At 51.3% G+C, this 19,875-nt stretch overlaps 1 protein-coding gene and 1 long non-coding RNA gene across 13 annotated transcripts in view; one reads left to right on the top strand and one right to left on the bottom strand.

Moving 5' to 3' along the window:
• MACROH2A1 (macroH2A.1 histone) overlaps positions 1 to 15,930 on the top strand; it is a 79,220-nt gene extending 63,290 nt beyond the window's left edge. For 4 of the 8 annotated variants that reach the window (XM_023255437.2, XM_023255433.2, XM_045059156.1 and 1 more), the window contains 4 exons: positions 46 to 136; positions 4,990 to 5,079; positions 7,543 to 7,717; positions 15,176 to 15,930. In XM_023255437.2, the coding sequence (XP_023111205.1) occupies positions 46 to 136; positions 4,990 to 5,079; positions 7,543 to 7,717; positions 15,176 to 15,341 (522 nt within the window). In that variant the 3' untranslated portion in view covers positions 15,342 to 15,930. The remainder of the gene's footprint in view (positions 1 to 45; positions 137 to 4,989; positions 5,080 to 7,542; positions 7,718 to 15,175) is intronic. The other 4 variants (XM_023255428.2, XM_023255427.2, XM_045059150.1 and 1 more) reach the window with 1 other exon arrangement.
• Positions 6,984 to 15,176, bottom strand: LOC123385891. 5 transcript variants are annotated; one of them, XR_006599125.1, is made up of 3 exons: positions 14,960 to 15,176; positions 14,195 to 14,303; positions 6,984 to 13,550 (listed from the first exon to the last, which is right to left on the bottom strand). It is a non-coding gene; the product is annotated as an uncharacterized LOC123385891 (long non-coding RNA). The 5 variants fall into 5 exon arrangements; XR_006599130.1 differs by having other exon boundaries at positions 6,984 to 12,714; XR_006599127.1 differs by having other exon boundaries at positions 14,965 to 15,176.
• Positions 15,931 to 19,875: the final 3,945 nt, after the last annotated feature.

Genomic DNA, 19,875 nt, shown 5'->3' with positions numbered 1-19,875 from the left:
GTCTCGGTCCAACACAGTTGATATACATTTGTTTACCTGTTATAGTTGCAAGTTGTACAGGCTGACATTGCCTCGATCGACAGTGATGCTGTCGTTCACCCGACAAACACTGACTTCTACACCGGTGGTGAAGTAGGTAATGCCTAGCCGGGTGCTGCCGAGTGTGTGTGTGCATGGTCAGTCGGCCGCCGCAGACAGCTTGATCCTTTGACAGCTATGCAGGGCTGCATTCATTTCACACTTCCAGCTGTCCCCGGCCTCCCCAAGGTCGACCTTGCTAAGGTCTCCAGTCCCCGGGCTGCAGACACGAGAGGTACAGCTAGTTGGCAGCCAGCGTGTGTCATGCAGCTCACAGATGGGCGCGCTTCTGGTTTGGAAACTGGTTCAGCAGCATCATTTCTGCATTTGCTTCACGAGGCACAGCTTTGTCGGAGACTGGGTTCACCCGTGATTTCAGCTGTGAAGGGGATGCAGCCAGGTCGGCCGAGTGGCCTCCAAGACCACTGATGTGACCGCTGTGGACCAGACACATAGCAATACCTAGGCACAGGTGTCAGCACCGCTCCCCCCACTTTGGCATCGAAAGCACGCTTTCCTGAAGATGGCCTCAAGGCCTCAGGTGCCCTCGGGCATTTTGAGAACACTCTCCCACACTGAGGTTCTCAGACCTTTATTGCATGAAAGTCACCTCATTCTGATGTGGGGTGCCTAGACCACTTGAGAAACTCTGCTAGACCCAGAAAGCTCCTTCCTGTTCCCTGGCAGCTGACACCCATAGTCATTTGGCTTCTGGCGCTTGACATCTGAGGGTGGGGTGAGAGAGAGGGAAGGCTGGGTGCCAAGCCCTGGGGCCGCTGGCCTGCTGCATGAAAGTCAGGTAGTGCCCTGCTCTAAGAGTATGCTGTGCTGCTTACGTGATGAGGGGGCATCCGGATGGATGGCAAAAAGGCACCGCTTTGGAGCTAGGTAGAAGGAGCGCAAATCCCAACCTTGCTATCTGTAGGTCATGAGAGCTGGGCCAGTTACTTAACTCCCCAGTGCCTCGGTTTCTCTGTCCTATCGCAAGAGTGATAATAGTGAGAGTTAGGATAACTTAAGCAAAGCACCTTGTTTTGTGTCTGCCTCCTGATTGGTGCTTACCGTATAGCCTTACTCTCACGTATATCTAATGATTTTTACCATCGATGTGCTAGTCCTGAGAGTGGTGCCCTAGGTGTATATTTGAACACCACTTTCTAAAGTGGTGCCCTTGCTACGGGCAGAAGTGAAGTCATGTTGAAGGCTGAGGCTATGGGGATTTTCATGAGCGTCCCAGACAGTGGAAGTCCAACAGCTTAGCAATGCGAGGCTGTCCAGCTCTGTTTAGTGTCACGAGCAAAGCCCGCTGTTCACAGCCCGCCCTAGCCACTGGGATTTGGGCTGATTGCTCTCCTGGGCATTTTGGATCTCGGACGTGGATGGAAAAGACACACTGGACGGGAAGTTGGGATTCGCCAAGTCGTCCAGGCCAAAATGAAATCAGGCTGTAGGCAATTAAAATAAACTCCACTTTCACAAGATTTTGGAGGAGTTTAAGAGCTCCTAAGTCAGACAGCTTAAGAGAAAGATATTCTTTCTCTTTATTTCTTGACCAAATGAACACTTGTTGGGAGGGAAATAAACAGAACAGCTAAGGGCTTATCTTTCCACCAGGAGTGACTGACGCCTGGGTTCATCCTGCCATCCAGGACTTTGGGTAAAATGGAAATTAGCGCCCTTCGGGCACAAAGGGGTCTCCCCCAGGCCCGAGGAGAAGAGAAAGCTGACTTTCTTTGCTGTGGCTGTGGAAGGGGTACGTTCAGCAGGATTAGTTGTGCTGGGACATAGAGCTGGAGGCTTTGAGATGGAGTTAGGAACCAGCCGGGGGATAGCAGGGAAAGAACCTAGTCCTTCCTAAACCGTGATCAGAACTGGTGCTAATCCTTTCCCCTGTGATGTGCTTGCCCTCCCCCCACTGAGGTGCACAGGGGAGGCATGCTGAGCCTCAGTGACTTCTAAGTACCCTGGGTCCATGAGCTTGCCCGAGGTCAGGGGGTCCATCACTCACGGACACTGTCACGGCTGGAAAAGAACCTCCACAGGTCCGGATGGATGGCTTCACTGGCCGGCCGGAACCCTAAATGACTGTGCCAGAACCCAGGTCTTCCAAAGCCCACCTCAGTGCCTTTTCTCAGTGAACCAGTCCAGACTAGTACTGAACCCACCTATCTTTTACAATGCCAAAACAATGACAAACCAGATTCATGCATGGCCTCAATTGGTTCCAGCTCCCACTTTGATGTGTGAGAGGGGAAAAGAAGAAGCCAGGACACGATCACTCTATTTCTCCCATTGGGTGTGAATTCCTGAGACCCAAGACTGCTGGAAGAAGGAATGCCAGTGCAGGAATGCTTAGCCCCGTGATTAACTCTTACCCATCACAGTTCTTTCTAACAGTGAAATAGACCACAGGCTTAGCCTGACATATGCCCAAGCCTAAATTTTCGCTTAGGCTGTTTTGAACACCAATACTTATGCCTGCTTTCTAAGCATGAAATAATGTTCTTGTTCTCATGGGAGTAACACGTGTTTATGCTTGGGGGCAAAGAAGCCAATTGCTTTATGATTAACCCTGAAGTGAAGCCTAAAAAACAAGAGTCTTACATTACTAGTGTTGACAATACAGTCGAAATGGGCCTGTTTCTTGTTACAAAGTACACGTGTGTCTACATGAACATGTGCGTACATATGTGTGTGTAGGAGTCCAGTCCTGACCGGGTGATTGCCTGCAACCTAGGGTTCAATTTTTAAGTTTGGGAAATGCATTGAGTGTATTTTAACTTGCAAATTTCACTTCTAATTAAAGCGAGATTTAATTATAAGTAAAAAAATTTTAAAGTAAACACTCTTCCTAAGATCAAACACCTTTAATTCCAAATAAGCCCATTTTCTTAATCGTTTTTGCTTGAGAGAGGAGCTGGTAGTATTCCTCCAGTGCTGATCTTATTTTGCCTCCCAAATTTCTCAGTTCTCCCCAAAGAGCATATAGGGGTAGAGGATGCACACCTAAAATAGTTGCACGTAGTGCGTATTTGTTTCCCTCCTGCAAACTTGAGAATGGGTCAGGAGGGAAGGCCCGACCAGGTGTGGCGGGCAGCAGTGTTTGGGACCCAGCAGATTCAGAATTCAGAGGCGTTTTTCTCGGCTGCATGATATTTTGAGTGAACCCGTAATTGGGCCTCACTCCTCTGGGTTGAATCCTCAGAGTCTCCCCTTCCTGCCGGGTGGAGGTGGCTGTGAGGCCTGACCCTGCTCCCTCATGCCTGTCCGGCCACCGTTTGTGACGCTGGTCTTTGTCAGAAACAGACAGCGGCTGTCACAGCAGTTAGAAGTCTCTGGAGTGGATGTGTTTTCCCTCCTGACACCTCTGCTATTTTAAGTGTCTGTGACTGCTTTCCAAGACAGGCGGAGGCGTGAGGGCAGTCTGGGCTAATAAGGGATGCTGGATCCTACCCCAAGCATCCCGTGCTAATTGCTCTTTAAAAGCAGGGCCTGCTCTTCGCCATCCTAGAGCTCCCTGGGGGTGCCGGCCTGCCGGTCACGTTCATGCACACAACCCCAGACTTCCTGCAGTGGGCCGGCTTGCGGGCCAGTGCCTGCCATCAGCCCCGGTGCCGTCTCTTTTGTGACAGTGCCCAGACGATGTGCTCTTCCTTCCAGATACTTCTTGGGGTTAGTTCACTCCTGCAGAACAAGCAAGCCAGTGAGGCAGGTTTTTCTAAGAGAAAAAGACCTAGTCCCGACAGGGTGAATCCAAAGAGAATTTGGGCTGGTGCACTCTGATGCGCCCTGACTGACACCTACTACAGTGTGCCGAGTGCATCTCCGAATTTTCCAAGACAAATGGTGAATCTTAAGGGGAGTATTTTATCCTCATGTGAGGAAAAGTACTTTAAAATGTGCAAAACTGATGAATCAGAGCTTAAGGAAGAGAGACCCCATTCTGGCCAAACTTTAAAGGACGATGTTGTCACACGTTTTCAGTGGCGCCTGTTGTGCCACACGAGGCACTTAACCAACAGGCCTCACAGGTGTTGGTAACCTTGTGTGGGAACCCGGTTTTCCTGGCAGGAACTGGGTACTTAGCAAGAACCCGAATTCCAGAAAAGGTGCTGCCTACCTCCGCTGGGTTTAACCTTGAAAATCTGGTGAACAGTCATCTTCTTTTACAAACTTTCATGTAGTACAAGCTCCCCTTTAAGCTCTGCTTCTGATGTTGCCTTCCTTTACCTAAAGTGATTCTGAGTCATTAGTGTGATGAAGGAAATACTGTCTGAGGCCATTTTTTTTCTTTTTTTTTTTTTTTATCTTTTTTCTTTCCTTTCCTTTTTTTTTTTTTTTTTTTTTTTTTGTATTCACCTTTGACACCAGAGCTGCAAAATAGGAAAGAAGTATGGTCATAACGGTGGTCCAGAGGTGACCAAATCTGAATGCTTTCTTCTGGGCACACTGCCAAGGGGAGAGCTGGCTCCCTGATGGGAACTTGGTATGCTTCCCCTAAAGCCTTCATATTTGGGGGTTCTCCTCAGAGAGAAGAAAATCTAGGGGCGGGGGGCATGAGCCTCAGAAGCCAACACCATCTGATTTCTCATGGCGAGAAATGCAGGACAGGCACGCTTGCAGGGAACAGGCGTGTCCCATGTCCCTCGTATCTCTGGCATATCCAGGATTACCCTGAGTCACCCCCAAACGTCGGATAGCAAAGCCAGCTCAGTGGTAATTGGCCGAGTGGCGAATCTTTTCTAAATTTCACTTTCATGACTTAACCAAGTCTTAGTTTCCTGTTTTGCAGCTGTATGGAAATTTAGCTGGTCAGATCATTTGAAGTATGTAATCACCTGACATGCTAAGTGTCTGTGTGTGCCCTGAGATGCAAGAATGACAGTCTGACCTCACCCTGTCCTTGTCTAGGAAACACGCTGGAGAAGAAAGGTGGCAAGGAGTTTGTGGAAGCTGTTCTGGAACTCCGAAAAAAGAACGGGCCCTTGGAAGTAGCTGGAGGTGAGCTGGGGCAGCGCCTTGCTTATTTGGGCGTGGCCCGTGCAGCATTAGGAAAGCCTGATTATGAGGCATCTTGGAACTCAGGAGTGCGTGTCCACGCAAACCTGTCTCGGAGCCGGTTAGCCTTACAAATTTGGACTTAAAACACATGCAAATTGTCGGGGGGAGTGTAAGGGTTGTGAAAACTACCTTTCCAGTTTTTTTCTTTATTGCTCAAAATAGCTTTTAAATGTTTGGTGTCTAGACTCTGATTTTAAGGAATTACAGCATTCGAGTTTGGCAAAGCTGAGAGCTGAGAATTGTAGGCAGTGATACTGAGCCATCTGCAAAAGTGCTGGTGAGAAGTGCAAATTAATCATTTTCATTCAGCCATCTGTGTGTTTAATGGGCAAAATAGAAATAGACATTTTTCATTTGCCAGTCACACCTTTCCTGATACCAAGGGTAAGAAAATAACTTGGAACCGGATGTGTGGAGGATGATTGCTAAGAGCTAGTGGCAGAGCCTTCTTCCTGCTACTGGCCTGGATTTTGGAATTGGAGGTGGTCCGTAGGAGGTGAAGGACAGAGGGCCTCCTGAGGACCTAGGGGTCCAAACAGTGGGGTGAGGCCCGGTTCACTCCACCAGTGATGTGAGGACAAGCCATTCCCTTCCTTTGGGCTCTGGTTCCTCTTCATACTGGATGGTCCCCAGTGTCCAAGCTGTCTTGCAAATCCTACTGCTGCTTTAAAAATGACTCTTAATTGAATACAGGTGTCAACGGTTACTGTGTGACTTCTACACAAGCCCTCTTTCAGAGGGTACACCAGTGACCCTCTTTCACCAGTCATCCTGGGCTAGGCACGGAGCCGGGTGTGGATAAGAGGGTAGCGTTCGCTTTGCCTTGGGCCTCTGCCTTGCCCATTTTCTTTTGCTTGCAATGAGTGTGGTATCAGGTAGGGTACACTTCCAAGTCCTTACAGGTATTTCCACCAAAGTCCCATATTGAACAAGGGAGAACTGATGTAGTATTAACTACCCAGCCAGGGGCTCCTGACCTTTCTTCAATCCCTTCCCAGAACCCCTCTGTGCCACCCTGGAGGTGCTTCCCATGGGTGGCCCTCAGATGGAGGTGTGATGAGAGGTCAGCCTGGTGCTTCCATACCCCAAACTCAGCAGGTGACACCTGGGCCACCGCTGATGCAAACCCATTACATTTAGCATGGCTGAGGATATGGTTGCCTGTTTGAATAACTCATTTTGTCCTTGATATTAAGATCAATTTTAGAAAAAGTTTTAGAACATTTAAAGGTGGTGTAAAACCTTAGCCCTGGCTCCACTAACGGATGATGATCACAGTTACCGATGTTTCTTTCCAGTCTTTTCCCCACGCATCATTCAGCAGTGACTTCTCCCGAGGACAGACCAGTGCATAAACCCCCCACATCTCATGTTGCTATAGGTCAGCACTTGAGCCCAGAGTCAAACTGAGACCTCTTAGTTCAGAGCTGTTTCTCTGCACCATGAGGCAATACCTACCGATCACTCTTCCCCAGTACCTACTAGTGCCACAGCAGACCTGACAGTCCTACCCACGAGGACGGTCACCCCAAGTGGGCTCAGGCAACAATCAGACCATAGCAGCGATGTGGGGCCTCAGTGTGTTCCTGTACAGAAATGGCACAGGAGGCACTCAGCAAACCCAGTACCCAGAACCACCACCTGTGCATTGCACCTTTGGGAACAGGAGTCCCAGAACACGCTCTGGGAGACCCGGCGCTGACTTGGAACACTTCCTAAGGGATAGCACGCCCGAAGCCAGTGCCTTTAGTTCTGATGAGAAGGCAAAGCCTGAGGGAGGGAGCTGGGTGGGGTGTAGAGATGTGCAGTGGGGAAAAGGCAGCTCTCCCCGGAACAGAAACCAGTTCCAGCGTGAAAGAACAATTTAATTCTGTCAAAAACGAAGATCAGTTCAGGAGGAGAGGAGGGCACCAGAGCTGCCAGTCATGTTGCTTAGTGGCTCATTAAATGGAGTTGCTTTCCTAATAGGTTTATCCTGAACTCTGCCGGGGAGATTTATAGACACATCATAATTATGTGTACAGGAGTTCACGGGAGGAAGGGGGCTTAGAGATCCCCAGAGGCGAATTTGAGGCTGCAAACATTCTGACACAGTCAAGTCAGGTGGTTCAGGGGCCGCCTCTGGGAGGATGTACAGAGAGGGCTGGCTGTAATCTTGGCTAAAATTCTTAGTGGCGGTGCATCTCAATGCCAGCTTTCCAAGGGTGGCTCTTGGCCTGGTGTTTCCCGAGAAGACTCGCTGGTGACAATTTCTAGGGGGACGTCAGAAGCATAAGATGGCAGGCAGCTGCAGCGCTCCCTGGATGCAGGCCACAGGGGAGCCTGGGGGCGCGCTGCAGCTGGAGGGCGCTGTGTTGGGTGTGTGAGGGACAGAACTCACTGTTCCTGTCTTGTCTCCTCCAGCTGCTGTCAGTGCAGGTCACGGCCTGCCTGCCAAGTTTGTGATCCACTGTAACAGTCCGGTCTGGGGTGCCGACAAGTGTGAGGAACTTCTGGAAAAGACGGTGAAGAACTGTCTGGCCCTGGCAGACGATAAGAAGCTCAAGTCCATCGCGTTCCCGTCCATTGGCAGCGGCAGGTAAGGGCACATCGTGGCTTGTGAGGTCATTATACTTAGCTGCATACTTAGCCCATAATCGTGGTGCTCTGACTTGTGCACGGTCAGCTAAGGCTGTTTTCGAGCCATCTGCTTTAGTCGAGAAGACCCAAAGCACAGGAGGGGAAAGAATACAAACATTAAGCAATGGTGAACAGCAATTGAAGAGACGGAGTGAGACAGGAAGACTGAGGAATGTATCAGATTTCCTTTGTGACAGCAGATGTCAGCATAGAAAGTGACTTCAGGGTATAGTGGGACCATCAGAGATGGCGGTTTAGAGAGTGAACCTGGCAGGACACGAAGACTCAGATATGAGGGAAGTGGAGAGGACAGGGGTGGTGTGAAAGCCAGGACCTTCGTTCCAGGAGCACCCTCCCAGCCACAGCATGCCTCTGCCCCTTACCTTTGTATCTCTGGCATCCTTCACTCGCCCCCCCCCCCCCACCCCCGCAACCTGCCAGCTCTGTCTCCATGTGTCCTGTTGTCTGCCTTGTGCAAGGCGGACACTTCTGTGACAGTGACATAGGGCTGGGTCTGCTCTGGCTTCCAGCACTGAAGTAGCCCCCAGTAATTCTGGGTGTGCATTAAAAGAAATTAGAGCTCTAAGAAGGGAGAGTGCTTTGGGAACTCCGTGCCATGATGCAGGGGCGGTGTCCCACTTCCCATCACATCTTGGGGTCCTCCCTGTCCCGGTCTGTGCCTCATGCCTCACACTCTGGATTTGGCACCAGAGGTTGCAGCTGTGGACATCTTGGGCCCAAGAGGGCCATAACCCAGGGCTATGTATTGGCCGTGGCTGCACCTGGGGCATCCGATCCAGACTGTGCGCCCACTTGGGTCTCTGCCATCGGACCCTCCCGGTGCCCAGGCAGGGCTGTGTGGTGGCCATATACCAGCTTCCTTTGACACTGCAGGCCGCACAGGGTGACCATCCTCAACCCCCTTCCTCATGTTTAGAGAAAGCACCTCTTTTCAAAGCACTTCCCCTCCGAACCCACGAGGAGCAAAGAGTAGAGTTTGCGAGCGCCATCTTGGGCAGGCTTTGTAATGATGCCTCTCTGAACACTGCTGCCACTGGGGTTCCACACCTCAAGTGACAGAGCTAGCCCTGGGCAGGCTTCCTATCACGTGGCACCGGGAGGTCTGCCCAAGCTGCCCTGTTCCCACAGTATGTGGGGGGGGGGAAGAGGGGCCCTCAGGGGACAGTGATAGCTCATGCCAGCGCCCCACCCTCATGCATGCCCACAGTCTCCCTACCCTGTACGCTGAGTGCCACTTCACTGCCAAAGTGAGGGACATCCAGAGGTATGTGATGACACGTGTTGGTTTGGGTGCCGTCCACACTTCCGGTCTGTGCTTTTAAATCCTATTCTCTTTTGCCAAGAGCCCATGTTGAACATCACTTTGCAACACCATTTAAGGGTCTCTTAAAAGAAAAGCTAAAGGAGAGGGACCATTGAAAGCCATTTGCTGTCAGGCTGCTGTCAGTTGGCTGTCACAGCCGGTGGCAAAGACAAAAGCCACCATTGTAAGGTCGTCAGCACACACCCCCCGCCCCGCCCCTAGCTTGAAATTTCCCCAGAACTAGGGAGATGTGTAATGGGTGCCAAAGTCGATTCCGAACCTTTTTTTGACAAAGTGCTTCTGAATGAGAGTTTAAGTAGTCAGCTTCCTGCTTCTTCCACATCCTGTAGACGGTCTGTTCTTTGGCACAGTGCTGCTGTGTGACCTTTGCTAAACGAGTTAGCCTCTCTGTCCGTGGCCTCCCTTATCAGTGAGCACGGCTTTGGGGATGGCCCTCCCTCACAGATGGTCCTGAGGCTCAATTAGTGCTTCGGATGCACTTTGATCTGCTCTGATGAAAGGTGCTTCCGAAGAAAGCAACAGGAGCCTTTATTGGAGGTAATAATTTCATATTCTTTCATATAGCTATTGGGAAACTTTTAATTGAAGCATAAAAGTAATTCTCTACATTTTTCATGGAGTAAGAAGTTTTTAAAAACAATCCATTGAAAGCTTTTAAGAGGGCAGAATGCCAAAGGCAAGCACATGTGCAATGCCAGCGGCCCCACATCTGTCAGGCAGACCTTGCCCCACAGAGCCATGTAAACAGCTGCCCTCTCTTTCATGAGTAAAGATTAGGATTACACCAGAGCCGGCCTGTAAATCACAGTGGGTTTTAGGAGGGGAAATAAAAAGCTTGTTTGTGGCATCCAGTGTCTCCGGCCTAAAAGTCGGGTTGGAATGAAAATCATAGAAATGCAAACATGTTGGCAAGGGGCAGAGGGGTCACTTTCTCTCAGCCAAGGCCCAGCATGTGGAGGGCCATCCCACCCTTATGCCCTCTCCCTGTAGCCCCCCGGAGGCCAGACCCTGACCTCAGGGAGACTGTCCTTGGGTACTGCGGTCACGACATTCATGGATACCCCCACTCTCTCAGCTCTGTGTGACATTAGGGGGCGACCCCCTCTCTGGAGGGGTAGGATATAGGGAATGGGTAGTTTGGAACTTTGATTAAACTCTCTGTAGATTTATGAGCTTCAAGGCCAGTTCATTTTTTTTCAAGCTACCATTTATGGGTATTCATTGAGTCCCACGTACTGTGCTAAGCCCTTGATCTGCATTATCTCACAACACCCTTACAGGGTGAGCACTGTCATTAATTCCACTAAAAGAAAAAATAAAAAGGAAGTTGAGAGGGGTTAACTCACTCCCCTGAGGTGACACGACTTAGACGGGGGAGAGCCCGAATTTTAGGGCAAGTCCTTGGCCAAGATGAGAGGCATGGAGCCCCTTCCAGACCCCATTTGCTCTCCACCAGAGGATCGCCCCACTGCTTGAGGGTGATGTACAGGAGGAGGTTTTAGGGAAGCTCAGAAACCCCACTGGGGAAGTCTCTGACTTCCCTGCCCAGCCGTCAGCCTCCCTCTGCCTTGAGAATTGGCCTTAGAAGAGATAGGAAGAAACCAAACAGAACGGGCAGAATTACCTGCTAGCCTAAGACAAGAACATCTGGAAAGAAGGCTACAGGCCACACGGGGGCTGTGCTCCCCAGTCCATCCCCCCCACCATGCCCTCTGGAAGTGGAGCCCACTGCTCTCAGCTGCTGCCCTGGTCTCTGCCTCTGGAGGGAGTGGCCTTCAGGCAGCCCAACTTGACAAAGGCACTTGCTCAAAGCTACATAGAACATGGAAAATGGAGAGGCGCAGGAGCACCGTGAGAGGGAAACCTAATCCTACCAGAAAAAATGACCACACAGCGACACACTTTCCTAAAGTCACTCAACCTTTTGTGACATCCAGCCCTACCCTCTTGCAAACCGCCAGGACAATTAGACAGGTGGACCAGTCCCATACAAAAACCAGAGTCCATCTAGAATCCACCTTTAATCCTGCTCTGCCTTCAAAGGCAAGGTGCCAGTCTGTCTCCTCCAGAAGAATCTGCCTGGACTCTTCCAACCCCCGAGACATAGTCTCTCCCCACAGGAGCTTCCAGGGTCCCTGATCAGGCTGTGCAACACAGCTCTTGGCTTAGAGTCCTGTGTGCCTGCTGTGGCCAGCCCTGCAGGTGAGTTCACTGATAACAGAGACACTTAGTGATGCCCCATCAAAGGTGGGGGCCCAGCAGGGCTGGAGGCATGACAATCTCTTATGGGACATGGCCCTTGTGAACCCAGAACCCCTGTGGTCCAGGTGGAATGCAAGAACAGACAACCAATATGTAGCCCCCAGCCATCACTGAGCAGGCTGACCCAAAGGGTGCGACAGCTCATGTGGTCCCCTTTCACTAGTCTAGAGAAAATGAGGCTGAAGACAACTGAAATGAATTCAGGGGAAGCTCCTTAGTTGGCTCAAGGCCAAAAGGCTGGAATCTAGGACACTTGCCTGCAGAGTAACTTAAGGCACATGCCTTAACCATGGCCCCTGGCAGGCCCCATGGGACCTAAATGGGAATATGAGGGACACCTGCCTCTTGGCATCAGCACCCCATGTACCCACGTCAAGGAGACTAATGCTTGGAGAGGTTAAGGCCCCTGCCCCAGGGCAGCTGGGCTTCAAACCCAAATCTAACACTACAAGGGAAGCCCCATTCCCCTTACTCTACTGTGCGTTGGGGGAGGGGGCATCGGGTCTTCTCCAGAAGGTGGACAGAGTGACTGTTGCTAGGGGAGGTGGCCCCAAAGACTTGGCCAAGCAGGGATGGCCACTGGGGACGGCTGCAGGGAAGCAACCCGCAGGGACCCCAACCAGCCAGGAAGCCGGGAGATGAGAGAGACCCCACAGACCAGTGATGCCTCTGAAGCTGGCCCACACAGCACCAGCGACCCTGCGTCACCCTGCCATACCATGCGTGCCAGTAGTCATCGCTGACCCCGATGGCCTTCTGGGGGCCTGAGGCCGACATTGTGGGCACAGGGAAAGCGCAGTGGTGACAGCGATCACGGGGCCCGGGAGGAAGACAGTTTTGGACCACATGAGCCTCTAGAAAGATGCTGCCAGACTGCCTGTTCTATAGACGCCATTACCAATTGAGGATGTTCTGCACGTTGTCTTGTTCAATACTCAGAGCCCCCAGGGATAACAGGTGCCTTGCTTACCTACCCCATTTCCCCGGATGACAAACAAGACACAGAGGCAGGGCCTGGACTCAAATCCTGTGTGGCTCCACGGCCTGAACCTCTAACTGCCCTTGCTGCTCGGCGCTCCTGAGGACGGGAGGCCATCTGGGCCTCTGCAGCGACACAGCTGCCCCTGACTTGAGGGCTCCGGGTGTGGTGTGTAAAGCACCGCCATGAGAACAGCTGCTGCTATGCTCCATTTTGCTACAAGCGCCGCTCACTATGGCCACGAGAAAACATTCTGGAGCCCTGAAAGCATAAAGAAAGGAATCACCTTCCCCACTCCTTCCTGGCGGCCTGCGTGGTCCAGAACAGCTACGGTCCCTTGGCTGCATTTTTTTCTTTAGGCTGTGGTTGCCTAGGACAGAGGGATGGGTTTGTCAATAAGAGCTTCTCCTGGAATAAATCAGATTCACTTGCACCCAACAACCTGGAAAGAGACCAGCCCGTGCTCCGTTAACAGTAGGGCTGACAGATACTGCTACTACAGGCCTTGAGCCTTCGATCCCACCTTTTCTCCCTCACTTCAAGGTTCTTAACCTTGGGGCCCACCCTGTGAGCTCAGATTAAAACCTCCCTGGCTGGCTCCATGCAGAACAGTGGTTCTCAAAGGGCGTGCCCTCGACCTGCCCAGTCCGATTCCCTGGACAGAGCCCAACAACCTGCATCTGAATAAGCCCTCCCTGATCTTGACACAGGCTGCTCGGGAGGGTGGGCCAGGCTCCCCGTCCTGCCTCGGCTTCCAGGCACTCCCGGAACTCCTGCAGATCTGGCCACTGGCTTTTCTCGCCAGGGATGAAGTTAGAGGCCGTAATCTGAGTTTACAGTGGGAAAGTAAATATTGGCTCTTGGTGAAACACTTTAAAGGGTCCCTTATTCCAGTGACCCCCCATGACCCTGTAACGGCATAGCCTTCCCCCAAAGCTGGCCCTGGTCTCACCCTCAGGACTGGGGCTGGGTGAAGGGCAGCCTGTACACGCTCAGGCACCCACAGCGGGTGTGAGGTGGACCTCCCACAACACTCATGTATACACGTGCCCCTAGGAACGTGCCCCTAAAATGGGAAGTCGAGTTCATGTCTTCGAATACTTGCCAACACGTGCCTTTTCCCAGACAACCTATCCTGTGAAAATGGTCAGGGCAACTCTGTCAGGGGTGATGAGAACAGCTTCTTCCCAGAATGAGCTTGCAGATCTGAGAGTGGATGGGGGGGAAGGGGAATAACTTGCTTTGTGGGTCCCACATTCTCCCCCCTTCCAGCGAAACCTTTCATTCAGCATGGTCCCCACCACCCTCCGTCCTGCCCCACCTGCTGGGCACCATTCCTGTGTTGCTGGTAGACAGAGCACCCAGGATCTGCTCCAGGGGAGTCTGGGCCTGACACCCCCTTCCTGCAGCTGGTACACTTGTGCAGCTCTTCCTTCGGCCTCTGAATCCCGCTCCTCCCGGGCAGTCCTGTGCTGGCTGGCTGCCTTGTGGGCGCCGTGTGGCTGAGGACGAGCCTCACACCCCACTGTTGCCCAGAGGCCCCTCGGGACAGGCTGGGAACATGCCCCGGGTGACACCCCCTGTCTGCTAAGAATGAGCTTCACTTCCAAAGCATCTACAAGTACTAGGGATCCATCTTCCAGCTGGGCGAAGCCCCGTTGGATGAAAACCAAGTCACTAGAATGGTTTTGCCCTGTGGCCCTGAGATGTGCTTAGTACTGACAACTGGAGAGTAAGTGTGGCTCTCCAGAGGAATAAGCTAAGGTAGTTCAAAACTCAGAGGCACTTAGCAAGCAAGGCTCAGAATGTTCTAAGAAAGCCTCCACCTTATGCATTTGAAAACCTCTCACCTGGCAGCAGGCACCCCATCTGAAGGAGGGGTGTGGCCTAAGCCGGCAGGCTGGCCCAGCACTTTGGATACAATGGTCCACAGGCTGGGGGCTCTGGAAGACTGCAGATCTGCCAATGAAAAAAGAAATCCCCATGAAACCTGGCCTCAGACTCTCACCTGAGGATCCTTAACTGTACCCAGGGGGTCAGTAAGGGATCTGAATCCAGACCACTGGCTCAAAACCCACATCCTTTCTGCCAGCCTAGGCAAGCCGCTATGTTCCTGCCACTGTCCCGGGTTTCCTGGGTCCTGCACCTGCGGTGTTGACCAGGAACAGCCCCAGGCACATGTAGAGCAAGAGACTCCAGTCTCTCTAGGCCTCATTTCAGATTCTGCCCGAGTCTGAGCCCTACCTCCAAAATTCCCACCTGACTTTTACCTTAAGTGGAAATATGTGAATTCACAGCCGTCTGGCAGGGAAATTTGAATGCCATTTCTTGAGATAAAGAGCCCCCTCGGCCAGGAGTCGTCCCCTGCACTCCCAGCCCCCCATGGCCTGGCCTATGGGTGATAGCAAGCTGGTGGGTCCTGGGATGCACTCCAGGCCAGCAGCCCCAGCACCTGTCAAGTCTAAGGCCCACATGAAGGCTTTAACGCCCCTATGTGTGTGACCAACAGTCCCCTCCTGTAGAAGCTCCAGCCTCCAGCTGTCCCATGGGGGAGGGGTGGCGTCAAGCCCCGTCCTAGTCACAGTAACGCTGGGAACAGAAATGTGGGAACTCACACTACCCTTGGGAGACTCCACGCAGGAGACACAAGTCGTGCGTATGTGCTTGTTGCTTGGCCCTTCCCCTGTGTGTGAGCAGCCCTCGCAGGCACTGAGGCCCCTCGAGGCGAAGCACAGCACCCAGCCCTGGGGGCCTCCGGGAGGGAGGGCGGCAGGGCGGCAGGCCCATGGCCACGGCGGCCCCTGGTTGCTGAGCCCCCTTCTCTCCTGCAGGAATGGCTTTCCAAAGCAGACGGCAGCTCAGCTGATTCTGAAGGCCATCTCCAGTTACTTCGTGTCAACGATGTCCTCTTCCATCAAAACGGTGTATTTCGTGCTTTTTGACAGCGAGAGTATAGGCATCTACGTACAAGAAATGGCCAAGCTGGACGCCAACTAGGCTGAAGTACAGAAGCAGCCTGCGCCGCGCCCCCGCCTCCGATCTGAAAGAAAGAAAGAAAAATCCCCTTCACGCCTGTTGGGAGGCGGAACCCTTTCATTTCCAGTTTTGCTCATCTAGGGAAGATAAGGTTTTGGTTTCCAGTTTAATTGTTTTTGACCTTCTAAAATGTTTTTACGTTAGCACTGATAGTTGGCATTACTGTTGTTAAGCACTGTGTTCCAGACCGTGTCTGACTTTAGTGTAACCTAGGAGATTTTATAGTTTATTTTAATGAAATCCTGCTTGACGCAGAACAGCGGGGAGAGCAGTGTCTTCTACGTGTGGCCGAATCCAGGAAGCCTGTTTTGTAACCGTGTGTCGTGGTGCTTTATTGTACACCCAGTGGCGTTCTTTTTACTCTAATGTTCCTTTTTTTTCCTCAAGAAGAAAGATCATGAATTTGCAGCAGACTTCATTTTTGTTTACTTTTTGTCTTAATGATGGATTTGAAAATGAAAGATTTAAAAGGCAGAACAGAATCTGTTGTCCTTAATTATATTTGCGATTTGGAATTTGTGTGAATCGATTTAGTAAAATGTTAAATTGCTGTGGTGACTGGCTTGTTTCAAGTTACTGTGCCCTTGAGCCCTAGGTGGACTTCTCCTGTCACAGGATGGGGGACGAGAGCAGCTGCCCCCAGAGCCACCACAGGGCCACCGCTGCCTGGACACAGGAGCATCCTCAGGCCCTAATGACTGGTAGGGGGAGCTTATTTAAAGTCTCTCCTTCCATCCTTGTGACACTCGGGCAAGGGCGTTCTCCCCATTTCACAGGTGAGGAAGCAGGTATACTGAAAGCCATGTGGGTGGTAAGTGGCAGACTGGTACTTGAGCCCAGATCTTCAGAATCTGAGCCCAGATCTCTCCTCCCGTCTGCCCCCTCCTGACAGTCTCTCTGGTTCATGGACGGGCCCAGTGTCTCCGGGCCACTTGCCACATGGAGCTGGCGAAGCCTGGAGACTTCTGCCGGAGCCGGGTCGGGCCTCTTGTTCCTGTAGGACAGGGTCCCTGCGGGCAAAAACTTTCCAAGGGCAAGGTGCCACTCCCAAGGTCCCCGAGATGTGCTCCCAGCTTTGACATGCTTTCTCACAGCTGTGGGTGTTTAGTGATGCAGATTACAGCTGACCCTTGAACGAGGTGGGGGTTCGGGGCACCAACTCACGCCCAGTTGAAAGTCCAAGTCTAATTTTGACTCCCCCAACACTTACCTACCAATAGCCTACTGCTGACTGGAAGCCTTGCTAATAACATAGCCGATTAACCTATCTTGTATGTTACGTGCATTATAGGCTGTATTGCTACAATAAAGAAAGCTGGAGAAAAGAAAATGTTAAGAAAAACGGAAGGAAGACAAAATACATACACCGTGTTATACTGCATTTATCAAAAAAAAAATCCTCGCGTAAATGGACCTGTGCAGTTCAAACACATCTTGTTCAAGGGTCAGCTGTATTTACGGAGATCCCAGCTGGACGACAGTGGCTAAACCTTGTGTTACCTAAATTCAGCAAAACACAGACACTCTTTGCTTCAGAAGGTACATCTGCCTAAAATGCACAGAAGTCCGTTTCTCTCTAAAAAGAAATAGGCCTGCTTCTAGAACAGACTTTAACCAGGAGAAACTATGCAGCACACACATATCAGAGATGAACATAAAGGATCAGTTTTCCTTTCCCAACTGTGCCTAATGAAATCAAAATAGAAGTCCCAAGCCATCACACAACCATGCTTTTCAATGAAAAGGCAACTGCTTCTAACTCAAACCTGAAAGACAGTTTTTTCCAAGTTTCTCATAAAGGTAAGGTGTTGTTAATACTTTTACTTTTCTTCCCCAAGATCTCTACTGAGTCTACACTTCCTACTTCTTGATTAGAATTTGATTAAAAAAAAAAAAAAAAGAAAGAAAGAAAAACTCTATTGTGGTCTTTTCAAGACGCATCTTAAAATGTCATCAGGTCAAAAGTAGTATCTTCAAAGTGTTTGCTCGGACAAACCACACGGTGCAGTCATTCACCCAAGAGCATTTTGTCTATAGGTAGAATCCTCAGCATGCAGGATAACGAGAAATAAACCGTGCTATTGTTAGCTGGGGATGGTGATCATTTGCTGTGTGCCAGTCACTGTCTTGAGCCCCTCAGGGGCATAATTTCATTGTGCCTCAGGGATAATTCGATGGGCACTTCCTGTTTTCAAAGGCATTTTGCAGCTGAGAACACTGAGGCTGGGAGAAGTTAAGTAACTTCCTAGTGATCACACGACTAGTAAGTCACCACCAGACTCAGATGCAGAGATGCTGACAACTACAGTGCAGGGCCCCTGATGGCTCACTCTTATCAGCAACAAAAGGAAATCCAGTTAACCATGGTGATATATTTTTTTTAATGCTTATTTTTGAGAGAGAGAGAGAAAGCGAGCGAGCTGGAGAAGGGCAGAGAGAGAGGAGGAAGACGGAGGCTCCCAAGTGGGCTCTGTGCTGACAGCAGAGACGTTTAACCAACTGAGGCACCCAGGTACCCCCACCGTGGTGGTGTTTCTAACTTGGAGACTGAAACACAAAAGGAACCGAGGGTTAAAAGGCCTCTAGGTGAATTGCATTTCCTCAACTTTGAAGAAGGGACCACAGGAGCAAATCCTATTATTTAGCAAGGGGCCTCCACTAGATGGCGCTAAGAGGACTGGGAAGCAAATGCAGGAAAGGGAGCCAGCTTAGGCTCTTCCTCCAGCACACACAAAATAAGTTGCAGTTGTCGGGATTTGCGTGAATTATTTACCATAATCACCTAAATGTTTCTAAACTTTCACTAATCCAAAGTGCGTCTCGCCCCTGAGATGTGGGCTCATTGAAGAAATGCTTTTCAGTGAAACAGAAAAGAGAGCCAGCCAACTGCCTGGGATTCCCATCATGTCTAAACCACCCAGTTAGTTTTTAAAACCAGGATCAAAAATTGTTCTCTGATGTCAGCCTCATGTTTACAGGGGAAAAAGAAAACAGCTCATTACTTGAAAGAAAACTTGGTGTAACTGCAAGGAAAACTTGAAATGCACACATGCCTCCATTCAAAAGAGCCGCTGCAGTTAGTGAAATTTACCAAAAATGAAATTATTCTGTAAGCTAGGGGCTGTGCAGCCCTGCAATCTGGTGGTGGCACTAGATAGACAACAGCCACCCCCCACTCCCTGTTCCTGAGGAGCAGCCCTTGCCCTCGGCAGCTGGGCTCTGCCCTCAATAATCCAGACAATTTCCTCCGCCTCCTGCATCTGAGATCTAACACAGCACCATAGCTCCAACTGGGACTAATATGACAGTAATAACTACTGTGTGTGTGTGTGTGTGTGTGTGTGTGTGTGTGTATGCACACCCATATCCCAGTCCTCTACATCCATTCAGCTGGATGGCAACCCTGTGATGTTGGTAATACTAGCCCTATTTTACAGACGAGAAAACTACAACACAGAGAGGTGAGGCATATTCCCCAAGGTCACACAGCTCTCAGTGCTAGAGCTGGGACATGAGCCCAGTTGTCTAACTAAACAAAGTGCTCCCCATTGTATGTTCTCTGAACCTCCAAGGTGGCCTCTCCTTTGGTATGTACTCCCAAGTTCTGCTGCAGTTAGGCAGGCCTTCTTGCCTATTCCAGACAGGTCGTGTGTGGCCAGCCCTGGCAGCATGAACAGAACGTGTTAGAGGACAGATGAATAGAAATGTATGTTAAAGCCATCTAGGGGCCAACGGGATTTACTGGGTACTTACTATGAAAAGAGCCTCAAACGGGCAAAGGCAGGTGAGACCCTGCCTCTGTCCAGCCAAGTGGGAGACCCAGAGACATGCGTGCTAAATGGGCAGGGACTCGGGAGGGAGCTGTGCGCACTAGCTCAGTGTTGCAGGGGGTGGGGGTGGGGGTTGGGGTTGTGCAGCAGAAGACATAGACAGGACTTCATAGGTCAGGGTGATACATGGTAAGTGGCCACACGGCACACAGGCCTGGCGGTGCCAGCCAGGGGAGCTACGGGTCTGCCGGGGGCCAAGGAGCCCAGACCTGCACCCCACGTGCAGCCAGGCCAGCCACATCCGCCATGGCCCCTGCTCCCTGGCTCTGGCCCCGGCATGTGGAGCTGTCCATCTGTGCCTGTGTTTATCTGGCAGAATTCCTCCTGCCCGTTCAGGGTCAGGCGGCTGTGTCTGGTCACAGCTACAGTCTGCCCTGACAGAGAAAAGGCAAGAAGGCAAGAAGACAGGAGAAGAAAACAAGAGATGAGCAGTCACTTCCGTCTCTCGTCCAGTCACGCAGTCCCAATCCTGGTCCCCATCTCGAGGCCGGAGGGGTGGAAGACCCAACCGGGCCGGTCAGGGCCGGGTGCAGGCAGTCCTCAGGCAGTTTCCTCAACATGTCACTCGGGCTGTGTCATCATTCACCCTGAGTGGGCCGGCACTCCCTCTGTCAGAGGCAGCGGAGGCTGGGGGATGGCCCGGACGTTTCCTTTCGTTAGCAACC

Source organism: Felis catus, chromosome A1, assembly GCF_018350175.1.
Source record: "Felis catus isolate Fca126 chromosome A1, F.catus_Fca126_mat1.0, whole genome shotgun sequence".
Taxonomy (NCBI): Eukaryota; Metazoa; Chordata; class Mammalia; order Carnivora; family Felidae; genus Felis; species Felis catus.
The sequence above is the reverse complement of the archived record's forward strand: the minus strand, read 5'-3'. Positions and strand labels throughout refer to the sequence as shown.